Source organism: Leucopleurus acutus, assembly GCF_964270905.1.
Source record: "Leucopleurus acutus genome assembly, chromosome: 15".
NCBI classification, from domain to species: Eukaryota; Metazoa; Chordata; class Mammalia; order Artiodactyla; family Delphinidae; genus Leucopleurus; species Leucopleurus acutus.
Window position 1 is genome coordinate 7,491,979 of NC_139157.1, and position 12,380 is coordinate 7,504,358.

A 12,380-nucleotide genomic window follows, 5' to 3' on the forward strand; every position below is an offset into this window, starting at 1 on the left:
CACCTAGCATCGGCTACAGTCCAGGGTGCCTGTCTTCAACAAAGAAGGCCCATCTCAGGGCCGGTGGAAAAGGACTCTCCCATGTGTTATACTTTCAGGTACAGGCTTCTGATGGCCTCTTTAAACAGCTCTGAGATCACATCAGTGGAATGAGTCAGGATTTATAGAACTCTAGTCAAAGTAATTCAAAAACAGTTAAATTACAGTATTCCAATAAAGAGGAATATTGTTTGTCATTAAATATGTTTAAAACATGGGAAAGTGCTCATGATATGGTAGCTTCTAAAGATAAAACGTATGGAGGGGAAATTTATATATATATATATATATATATAAACATATATATAATATATGTAATTTATATACTGGATTGGCCAAAAAGTTCCTTCAGTCTTTAAGTAAAAATAAAAGACACATTCTTCATTTTCACCAAGAACTCTATTGAACAGCATATTCACCCTTTTGTTCCACTACCTTCTGCCATTTTTCAGGCAACTTCATAATTCCATCTTCCCAAAACTTTTTACCTTTTTGAGCAAAGAACTGTTCCAGGTGCCTCTTACAGTCTTCCAGGGAATTGAAATTTTTTCCATTAAGAGAATTTTGTAAAGACAGAAATAAATGGAAATCCAAAGGTGCAATGTCTGGTGAAAACGGCAGATGAATCAGAACTTCCCAGCCAAGCTGTAACAGTCTTTGCCCGGTCATCAAAGAAACACGCGGTCTTGCGTTATCCTGATGGAAGATTATGTGTTTTCTGCTGACTAATTCTGGACGCTTTTTGACGAGTACTGCTTTCAGTTGGTCTAAGTAGGAGCAGTGCTTGTTGGAATTAATCGTTTGGTTTTCCGGAAGAAGCTCATAATAGAGGACTCCCTTCCAATCCCAACATATATACAACATCACCTTCTCTGGATGAAGACCGGCCTTTGCTGTGGTTGGTGGTGGTTCATTTCACTTGCCCCACGATCTCTTCCATTCCACATTATTGTACAGTATCCACTTTTCATCACCCATCACAATTTGTTTTATAAACAGAACGTTTTCCTTACGTTTCAGTAGAGAATCGCATGCGGAAATACACTTAACTTATGTGGAACCCAAACATCAAGGCGATTAATGTAACCAAGCTGGTGCAAATGATTTTCAATGCTTGATGCAGGTATTTTGAGAATTCAGATATCTCCCTTGTGGTATAACACTGATTGTTCTCAATTGATGAGAACAATCAACTTCAGCTGGTCTACCTGACTGTGGAGCATCACCCAGCGAGAAATCTCCAGCACAAAACTTCGCAAACCACTTTTGACACGTTCGATCAGTTACAGCACCTTCTCCACACACCGTACAAATCATTTTTGGGTTTCAGTTGCGTTTCTACCTTTCTTGAAATAATAAAGCATAATATGCTGAAAATGTTGCTTTTTCCCTTCCACCTGCAATATTAAAATGGCTACACAAAAATCCACCAATTTTGATAAGTTTTTTCTTTAAATGCACGCTGATATGTTAGGGTATATGTCACAATGCAACCCAACAAAATTGTCTGGAATGAAATTAAAGACAATTAAGCACTGCTAGTTGTCGTAACAGGAAAAAAAACGAACGAACTTTTTGGCCAAACCAATATATAAATCACACACACACACACACACATACACACACACACACACACACACACGTAAAGAGGTAAAGCCCAGGAAAGAAATATGCCAAAATGTTAATGGTGACTATTTTTAGATGGTAGGATTATGACTGGCTATTTTCTTCTTCATACTTTTCAGATTTTTCTACAATTGACACGTGTTACTTTTATAATCAGAGAGATTTCTAACTGATTTAGAAAGTGATTTCATTCACTTTTCTAAGGCAACAGCTAGACCAATTTGGAAAATATTACTCTTAAACATAATGCACAACATTTAAAAAAATGAAAACAGTAGTAATCTAAGTTGTAAAGACACGTCAAGTTAAACAAACAACTAAAAAGAAGTTCCAGAGAAAAAAGACTGAGCTGTGCCTAATGACCTAAAGGAGTCATTCAACCTGTAGTGTAAACACTTCTGATTTTAGTGTCATGATTTATGATGCTCGTGTCAAAATTCCAAACACCTTTAGGAATATGCAAAATAATCACAGCTGAAGCAAAAGAGGGAATTTGGAAAAGCCAGGTCCCCAAATCCTCTTTCTCCTATGACTTCAACAGACGTGGAAAAAACAAATGTTTCTTGAATAAAGATTACTGCAGCTATTTTAAAATGTACCTAGCCTCAAAACATACCTGATGGCTTTTTATGAAAATTAATTACGATGGACTTCCTCCCTTTTCACTTTAAATGAAAAAATAAAAGAAATTAATAAAGAGAACTAAATTACTGAGCACTTTATATAAAAGGCCATTATCTCATTTAATTTAGTAACAACCTATGAAGGAGGTGCTATTATTATTTGATTTTCAAAGGAGCAAACTGACTCTGAGAGAAGTTAAGTAACTTTCCCCAAATCAGAGGCTACTAATTAAAAGGTAAGATTCAAAGCCTGTCTGTCTAGTACCAACACCTCTGTGCCCTCCAATATATCCACTGCCTCCTCCATCCAACAAGTACCTGTGGAGAGCCTACCACTCATTAGACACTGTGCCAGGAACGGAGACCTAAAAGTGAGCCAAACAACCACATCCCTGCCCTCCTGGAGTCTGATGGCTATTGAGGCCAAGAGACAATAAACAAACGTTCATTCAAGTAGATAATTACAAATGGTGAGATGCCAGAACATGGTGGAGAACCACTGGGACTAGGAAGACTCAGAACAGAGGGACTTAATCTAACTTCTAGTGAAGGGGTATGAGGTTAAGGGAAGGCTGACCCTGAAGTAAGCAATGCTTAAAAGAAGACCAGGAGGAGGAGGAAGAATTAACAAGGCAAAGAAGGAGAGCAAAATATAACACCCCAGGTCATCCTTTTCTTAAAAATATACTTGGGGGGCTTCCCTGGTGGCGCAGTGGTTAAGAATCCACCTGCCAATGCAGGGGACACGGGTCCGTGAAGATCCCACATGCTGCAGAGCAACTAAGCCCGTGTGCCACAACTACTGAGCCTGCGCTCTAGAGCCCTTGAGCCACAACTACTGAAGCCCGCGCGCCTAGAGCCCGTGCTCCACAAGAGAAGCCACCGCAATGAGAAGCCCACGCACCGGAACGAAGAGTAGCCCCCACTCGCCGCAACTAGAGAAAGCCTGCGTGCAGCAATGCAGACCCAATGCAGCCAAAAAATAAATTTAAAAACAAATAAAAATATACTTCACTGCAGTGAAAATTGCTGTACCCTAACACACACACACACACACACACACACACACACATACACACAGAGCAGGAGAGAATGAGTTCCTTTTTTTTCTTTTCTTGAGGACTGCTCTACTGGAAAAAAAATTAAAATACATATTAGTGTTTCAGAGAAAAATGAACAAATTATCTAAAGTACTCATATAGTCCAACACAAATTTTACTGTAAAATTAATACCAAATTTTAAACTCATCTTTACAACCCTTGTGTTTAAGGATAAGCAACCGAGAGAACAACCTTGAGACACAGGATGAGATGCATTCTTATTCCTGCCTTTGGGGAATAATGCTGTTTTCAAAGAAGAAACAGTCGGATCCAAATCGTGCCTAGCTTCTTCAAAGCACCTTTTGACCATTTAGTGGATAAGCACAATACTTGTTCTCCTGACTCAATCTCAGGGGACAAAGGACAAAGTATTTGCAATAGCATCTTTTTAAAATTTTGGTAGAGCCGTGTTTTTCAAAATGAGGGTCACAACCCATTTGTGGATAATAAAATCAATTTAATGAGTCATGATGAACAACTTTTTCAGTAGGAGAACAAAACAAGAATTATCAGCATATCATATATTACAAGGTCAAACACTGTTTCAGAAATTTTTGTTTCAGTTATACAGCACCCACATACTGTTGTAAAACATATTTCCTACCATAGGTCACAAGCACGGCCGGAGTTTCAACATCACCACCCCGGGACAGAAATTACAATCTTACTGCCTGATTGACCTAAAGACTGAGCACAGAAAAACTAAGGCGATCTCTAAAAAGGTTGAGTGTTAGCACCTCTTTATTCTGTGAACTTGAAACAAAGTTTCATGGGAAAAAACGGTGCGTACAATGAGTTTGGGGGAGATTTCAGGGTTGGGTGTTTCTTTTGCATTTTTTTTTTCTTTTTCTGAAAACAAATCTTTCATCACTTCTCCACCCTGTAAAGTCCACTTAATCCAGAAAGCCTAGTATTCCATCCATGGTTGGTGTGTGGGCCTGAGCTGAAGAGCACCTTTAGCTCTGGACACTAACGGGAGCACAGAGTGACAGAAGGAACGGGAGGTGAGAGCCTGGAGACCTGGGTCCTAGGCTGTGACCCTGGGGAAGCTGCAGCCTCTGTAGGCTGCTTTTCTCACCTCTAAAATGAAGGGCATGGCTCAGATGCCCTGGTCCAGGAAGATCCCACATGCCACGGAGCAACTAAGCCCGTGCGCCACAACTACTGAGCCTGCATTCTAGAGCCCGCGAGCCACAACTACTGAGCCCATACGCCACAAGTACTGAAGCCCACGCGCCTAGCGCCTGTGTTCCACAAGAGAAGCCACTGCAATGAGAAGCCTGCACACCACAATGAAAAGTAGCCCCTGCTCACTGCAACTAGAGAAAGCCCGTGCACAGCAACAAAGACCCAACACAGCCAAAAAATAAATAAATTTATTTAAAAAAAAATTCTGTGAGAAAACCAACTTATACCTATATTTTTATGTTTCTACACAAAAAGACTTCAGAATTTTAATGGTACAATAAATTTAATGCATGTATTAAATTTTCTTCCAAACTATTTCCACTGACTAAAAAGGTTGACAATTTCTATTAATTTTACATCTCCAAACTAGTTGTCCTCTAATAAGCCCTGTTGAGAACATTCTACAGTTCAGCAGTATCCTCAAATAGCCTGCTCACATGCAAAAAGAAAAAAAAAAAGCTCCACTGAAAACATCAAATCTGATCAGCTTTAAAGCTTAGCATCTACTTTTTTCCACAGAAGGCTTACTTCCTCTGAAATTATGCTGAAAGGAAATCCTCTTATGAAACGCTTTCGAAAGAATGCCTAATATATTCTTAATATCTTTCCCTGCTACTTTATAAACACTTGGCACCCATACGATCCATGAGACTAATACTTCTACTGATGTCTGCAAAATACGACAAATGAATGTTCTTACAGGTCAGAAACAAGTTTTCATTTTGCCTATGCCATTAGTGAATAAATATCTAAAGGCAACTTGCACTCCATACGTGAGTGTGAGGTCTGTGGGAAATATAAGACTGTACCTACCACACCTACTTTCCAGAGAAATAATGTGCCTTTTAAAATACAGTGGTTTCAATCATGCCTCTTAAAAAGGGTAAAGTATTTTAACACAACATACATGTTGAGAATATAGTTATAGATCGAAGTAATAATTCTATGACTATAAAGGCCACCACAGAGCAAAGCCCTTTGTTTGTTACTGCTGATGTTGCTTGCACCTCAACTACAAACTCTGTTATCCAGGATGAACTAAATAATTAAAGAAAACCAAATGGATATCGTCAGCTCAGATAGTGCATATATACTAAAATTTTAAAAAGGAAAATTTAAATTAATTTAAAATTTGGCAACAATAGTCTCTTTATACAACATATAGAATCTTTTCAATTTTAGGAACAATGCAAAGTAAAGAGACTTAAAATGATAAATGTACAGGAATCTGGGCTCTCTGGCTTTTTATTGTAAAATAAAAACATGTAACGTTCATTATAAAACATTTTAGGAAAAAAGTAGAATGTGTCCCTTCAACCTTTTTTCTACACACATATATACTTTTTTTTAATGGGTTCATACTAAGTATAAGGATTTTAAGAAGCCCAACTCAAATTATTAATGGTTTATGCAGAAATAAAGAATTTATCAATTCACATATCGAATCAAGAGAAAAATGGGGGTGAATGTAGCATAAAAGGACAATAGCCAAAGACTTCTTTTGGTCTCTTCTTTTCTCTGGGGTTCAACGTCACTGTCTGAAACCAAACTAGTTCTCTGTGAGATGGTGACTACGGTTCGGGGAGCTAGCTCTAGGCTCAGGACTCCACAGTACACATTTCAGTTACTAAAAAGAGCTTTTCTGTCCCCCAGCTCCAATTTGAAAAATCCTAGGAAAGAACTCGAATGGCCTGGCTTGCTTGCATCAAGCGCCCATCCCTATAGCCAGGAGTGCGTACGCCGAGGGCAGCTCCAATCTGTACCATGGAGCTAGAATCGAGAGAGGGGGTTGGGTGAGGGGGCAGGACAGTCACAGCTGGTGGAGACATCTATACGAGCAGCCACCTCAAGTATTGGCTACCATCTTCTGCACATGCTGTTGTATAATCTGCTTTTCTCATTGAACACAGTGGTGGGTATGTATAAATCTGAAGTACCTGAGAATCTCTTTAAAAGTAGATACTCACGTCCCACTTGTATGAAGCCTTATCTAGAAGGAATTATATCGTGACCATTTGCCCATGTCACTGAATATTCCTTAAAAACATGGTTTTTAATAGCTGCACAGAATTCTCATATAGGTCTAAATTTTTTAAATTTAATTTTATGGACTTCCCTGGTGGCGCAGTGGTTAAGAATCCACCCGCCAATGCAGGGGACACGGGTTCGATCCCTGGTCTGGAAAGATCCCACATGCCACGGAGCAACTAAGCCCGTGTGCCACCAACTACTGAGCCTGCATTCTAGAGCCCATGAGCCACAACTACTGAGCCTGCATGCCACAACTACTGAAGCCTGCGCACCTAGAGCCCGTGCTCTGCCACAAGAGAAGCCATCGCAATAAGAAGCCCGTGCACCGCAAGGAAGAGTAGCCCGCGCTCGCCGCAACTAGAGAAAGCCCGCGCGCAGCAACAAAGACCCAACGCAGCCAAAAATAAATAAATTTATTTTAAAAATAAAAATAAATTTAATTTTATGACGAATCCAGAAAAACCACATACCATCATGATCTTTTTTGAACACAATACTCACAAGAGTCAAAAAGCATTTTATGAAAGCACCAACCACTGACATCTTTGCCACACCTTTTCCAGAAACTACGCCAAAGGACCCTTTGTCGGGGGCAGGGTCAGAGGAGTGGATTATGAGGAGGGTGAAGACAGGTGATCCTCTGAGACTTACCATTAGTAAAAATCTACCTCTGAGGGTTTTTTTTAAACAGATATCTTTAAGGGACAATGATACAATATACCTCAAAGTAAAGCAGGAAAAGCAAGGTTTGTCATAATCTAATTAAAGTAAGACTGAAGATTAAAAACAAACACACTATAACCTAACAAACTGAGGGAAGTTAGTGACCAGAGGGAAAAGAAAAACAACAGCCCGTGTGAAGTCTTGGGAAACGAAAACCTAAGAGTAAGACTCTTGTTACCTGCCTGTCATCCTAGAAGCAGGGGGTACACCTGTTAGGGATGCAAGCCAACCTGGTCTGTTAACATTAGTCACTAAGATCATTCAACTAATTTCCCTAGCTGATGCCATGCTTACCAATCAATCTCTTAATTATACTTTGGCTTTCTACAGGCAAAAGAATACACTGACCCACCAGGTACAGACAAAGCCAAGTAGGAGCTGAAGCACAGTACCTGAACCTTGCTTACCGTACGCTGCAGGGAATGCCGGCTTATAAAGACCCACCGCAGTCACTGGCCAAACTTTTTCCAACATTTCCCCCATCTTCTCTTTAAAGAAATTATTTCCAATGGCCTACTGACTGGAGGCATCAAAGTGTCTTTATAAACAATACATACCACCTGGTCAAATGAGAAGGCTAAAACAACAGCATGCTATGAGTAAAAATTATAACCACTAAAGAATGAGGAATTATTAAGTAGCAGGAAGTTATTAAGGCAACGTATCCAGTAAACAATCAAGACCTTATATCCCCTTATTTCAGTAGGGCCCAGAACAAGATCTACAAGACATTGAGAGAACACAAGTGAAAGAAGGAGAAGCAACTTCTAACAATATGACAATTAAAGGGAACCACAAGGGCTTCCCTGGTGGCGCAGTGGTTGAGAGTCCACCTGCTGATGCACGGGACACGGGTTCGTGCCCCGGTCCGGGAAGATCCCACATGCCGCGGAGTGGCTGGGCCCGTGAGCCATGGCCGCTGAGCCTGCACGTCCGGAGCCTGTGCTCCGCAACAGGAGAGACCACAACAGTGAGAGGCCCGCGTACCGCAAAAAAAAAAAAAAAAAAAAAAAAGGGAACCACAAAGTCCTTCTTGAAAGATGAGCTGTCCGCATTTCAGAACATGAAGGAGCTTCAGCTATCACTGGAGCCCTTTGTTACTGCTGTGTGGTCACTGCTTCTCTGCCTAAAGCCACCCCTGCCAACAGTATCTCCCCTAGTAAGGGTCTCAAGCCACGCCCATCACTGATGCTGCCAGGAGAGCCTGCAGCTGCACTATAAGGTGGGTTTCGCTAAGGAGAATAAATAAGTGACATCCAATGGCAAGACTGAAACAAGCAGGCTCCAAGGGGACATTCAAGGAGAGGGAGAGATCAAACCACCTAGGAGGGACAGAATATTGAAGTACTTTTTTAGTAGTGAAACCCATTTTTTCAAATGAACTTATAAGAACCATATTATAAAAAGTAAATAAAGTCACTGGTTAAAAAAAGTTATTTTATGTAACAAGTACTTTACACGGGTCAATAAATGAGAACAAGGAGGCTATTTTTTAAAAAAAATTATTTTTTTTTAAATTTTTTTTTTTTAATTTATTATTTTGGCACTGGGTTTTTGTTGCTGCACAAGGGCTTTCTCTAGTCGCGGTGAGCGGGGGCTACTCTTGGTTGCAGTGCGCGGTTTTCTCTTGTTGAAGAGCGCAGGCTCTAGGCATGCAGGCTTCAGTAGTAGTTGTGGCTCACGGGCTCCAGAGCGCAGGCTCAGTAGTTGTGGCGCACAGGTTTAGTTGCTCGCGGCATGTGGGATCCTCCCGGACCAGGGCTTGAACCTGTGTCCCCTGCATTTGGCAGGCGGATTCTTAACCACTGCGCCACCAGGGAAGCCCTAACATAAACATTTTTATGAAAGCTTACAGGAGATAGGAGCAGTCTCGTATCAGCCTTAATAGCCAAGATCTGTGTTTCTTTTAAACGCAGATTCAAGAAATCACAAAAGTAAATTGTTCCAAATTAGTTTTAAAAGCTCTCCTTATAATCTCAGGATACTCCTACAACTGACCCAGAAGCTTAAAAAAGAAATTATGAGGAATGCTTATTTCTAAGTTTAATCACTAACAATAACAACTGCTATCCTTATCATGGATTATTTATCAAAAACAAGGACAAGAAGTATCCACCACTGACAACAGGCAGTAAACCCATAAGAGCACAATCGCTTCTCAACCTGTTCTGTGTTCCCCGGTCATTGCATAACTCTCACATCAGCACACGCTGAGCAGATGTACTGGGCTGGCACCTGCCGCACTGCTGCACTGGCCAACGTGTGCGGGCCTGCTTTCCACAAAAGACCTGTGCATCAGATCAGCCTTCCTCATCAGTGACACATCGACATGAAGTGCATGAACAAAGATGGCAGCTGGAGCTTTATTCTGGTCTGTCCCAGACCAGTTAACCTAGTAGCACAAGTCACGTTATTGGTCTCCTATGCGTTAAATGTGGCATCTAGCATTATTTGAAAATGCATGTTGAGCTTCTTTAAAATGGTTAAAAACACAGGTAAAAGAAATTCAAATAAACAACTGCAGAGCACCTGAAGCATCTTTTACTAATGATCTACAGTAAGTTGGTCAGAGGTCAGCTCTGTGTATTAAAGAGGTGGTGGTGACAATAAGGGCGTATAAAAGAAAAAATAACAGCTTTGTCAAGTAATGTTTCACAGATTTGCTATTGTAAAATTAACTGCAATGTTGCTAAGAAAAATATTTCTAAGATCTTCTTGTTCTGTACAGTGCTGTTCACTTAAAGTTGAAGCCGATTATCCTGACCTATTTCTACTATAACAAAGACAGAAACCTGGCTGAAAACTCAAGGTTTCTTTTTATCATTAGAGAAACAGTCATTTTTTACAGCACATTTGCAATTCTCTCTGTTCCTTTTACCTAAGAATGTTCACATCCATTTTTTCCCAGAGTACAGTTATACAGAATTATAACTTCTGATCTGCCCGTTTGTATAATGAAATCAACTCTCTTCTTCATGGCGGTTAAGAGCAGGGAATGTGCAGCCAGACCTGAGTTCAGCACTAACTGTGAAACCTTGGACAAAACACTTAACTTTGTGCCTCAGCTTCCTCATCTTAAAAAGAGACAGTAATAGTATGCTCCTCATAAGGTTGTTGGCCAAGATTAAATGGGTTAATAGAAGCAAAGGAAATGGCACATTTTAAACGATTAGTAAGTGTTCGCTATTATTATTTTTAAAGAAAAACTTAAAGGAGTCAAAATACTCCAAGTATGAATCTACTACCAAGTTTATATAATAAACTTCCGGACAAAAGTTCTAAAAGTGTTCGATGTATTCCAAAGGACCAAAATGAATTCTCATTACACCATGTACCATTATTTACAGAAGCTGTTCCCTAAAAGTTCACAAGAGTGTCTCGGAAGTACCTCAGAGTTAAGGAAAATGAAGAACGACTTTCTTCACAGCCTGTAAAAACAAAACAAATCTGTTTGGGCCGACTGGGTCATAACAAGCACGAATGTGGTTCCTGTATTCAGTTCTAACTACAGCTGCAGACTTTGTTTAAAATTTCTTTAAGGAGGAAAAAGAAAGAGGACACTTAACTCCCTTATTCCTGCAACTACAGAGCAAGATAGCAAGATGCAAGAGGAGACGTGGAAGTATTTTCCTTACAGGGGACAGGGGGCAGCAGTTTGCAAGTTTACACTGGGATGCAAAAGACAGGGGTAAGAGGGCATTTGAACATACAAACGGAGGCACATAAGAGGGAAATTCTTAGTTATGGTGAATTTCATCTCCCGATCAGAAAAATGACGTAAGAATTCAGTAATAGAGCCCCTAGGGAACAGAATGCAACGAATGCTTTGGGTACCAAAGTTCCATATTAGAGCTTCCTGTGGGAGCAAAGTTTTCGACAAATCAATCCTTCACTTGATGTGCACGTGTGAGCAACATCTGCACAACGCTGCTACTCACGGCCGGTAAAGGGCCCTCAGAAAGAGAAACCAACCTGTTTGCACAGCCTAAGTGCAGTTTCTCACAGGAGAGACAGCAGGCACACTCGGGGGGAGACAAACGGAGGGCAGGAGGAGAACGAAGGGGAAACAGCCAGTGTGCATCTGCTTCACGAGCGTCTACCTCTTTACTTGAGCGGGGGCGAGGGGGAGGTAGCATTTTCGCTTAGTAACGAGGGGCGTAGTTTCAGCGCGGCGCCGGTTCGGAAGCCTTGGAGGGGGAGGGGGAGGGGTGCCAGTCCCGGCAGGACCAGGGGCGCCCCGCTACGCTCCCGCCCCGCCGCATACCCGGCGCGCGGCGATGCTGCAAGGAGGGCCGGCGGGCTGAGCGCTCGGCCGGACCCGCGGCGCCCCGGCAGGAGTCCCTGGGCTGACCCGGCCGCCGTGCCCTCCTTCCAGGGCTGCACCCCGCCCCTCCGGCCCGGCAGCCTGGATGCTCCCGCACCACCTGGCGGGAAGCAGAGCCCCCACGCCCCCTCGTGCCCCCGACCAAGCTCGGGCCAGGACGAGACCCGCTTTCTGCGCCGGGCCCGCCGCGGCAGCCCCACTCACCTCGCCGCCCGGCAGCGCTCCGGCTCGGGTTCGGGTTCCGGCGGCGGCGGCGGCGGCGGCTCCTCCATGGCGGCGGCGGGAGTGACGGCGAAGGCGGGCGGCGGGACCAGCTCGGCGGCGGCGGCGGCTTCTCTCATCCGTGCACGGAGCCCCGCATGGCCGCGGCGGGCAGTAAGCTGCAGCCTGGCGCGGGGGACCGGAGCCCCGGAGTGCAGGAGTGACTCGGCTCCGCCTCCGCCTCTAGCCCGCCGCAGGAGCCGCTCGCGCCGCGGCCATCTTGGAGACGGCGACCGGCCAGCGCCGGGCTACGGCGGGTGGCGAGGGACAAGCTTCCCAGGGAGGCGGCGGCGGGCGCGGGGATGGACCGGCGGGGAAGGCCGGGGAGGGGAGGGGAGGGGTGGAGGCGTGGGAGACCGGGCGGCAGACAGCTAGCAGGTTGGGGTAGCGGCGCTCTGCCCCGGGGGCTGGGTCTCGCCGCCGCCGCCGTCTGGCTCCGCTCGCGGGGAGTGTGCGGTGGTCTG

At 43.3% G+C, this 12,380-nt stretch overlaps 1 protein-coding gene across 4 annotated transcripts in view; it reads right to left on the reverse strand.

Annotated features, from left to right (window-relative positions):
* Positions 1 to 12,147, reverse strand: part of MAP3K4 (mitogen-activated protein kinase kinase kinase 4) — a 113,446-nt gene extending 101,299 nt beyond the window's left edge. For all 4 annotated transcript variants that reach the window (XM_082855865.1, XM_082855864.1, XM_082855868.1 and 1 more), the window contains exon 1: positions 11,860 to 12,147. In XM_082855865.1, coding sequence (XP_082711991.1) covers positions 11,860 to 11,996 — 137 coding nt within the window. In that variant the 5' untranslated portion in view covers positions 11,997 to 12,147. The remainder of the gene's footprint in view (positions 1 to 11,859) is intronic.
* Positions 12,148 to 12,380: the final 233 nt, after the last annotated feature.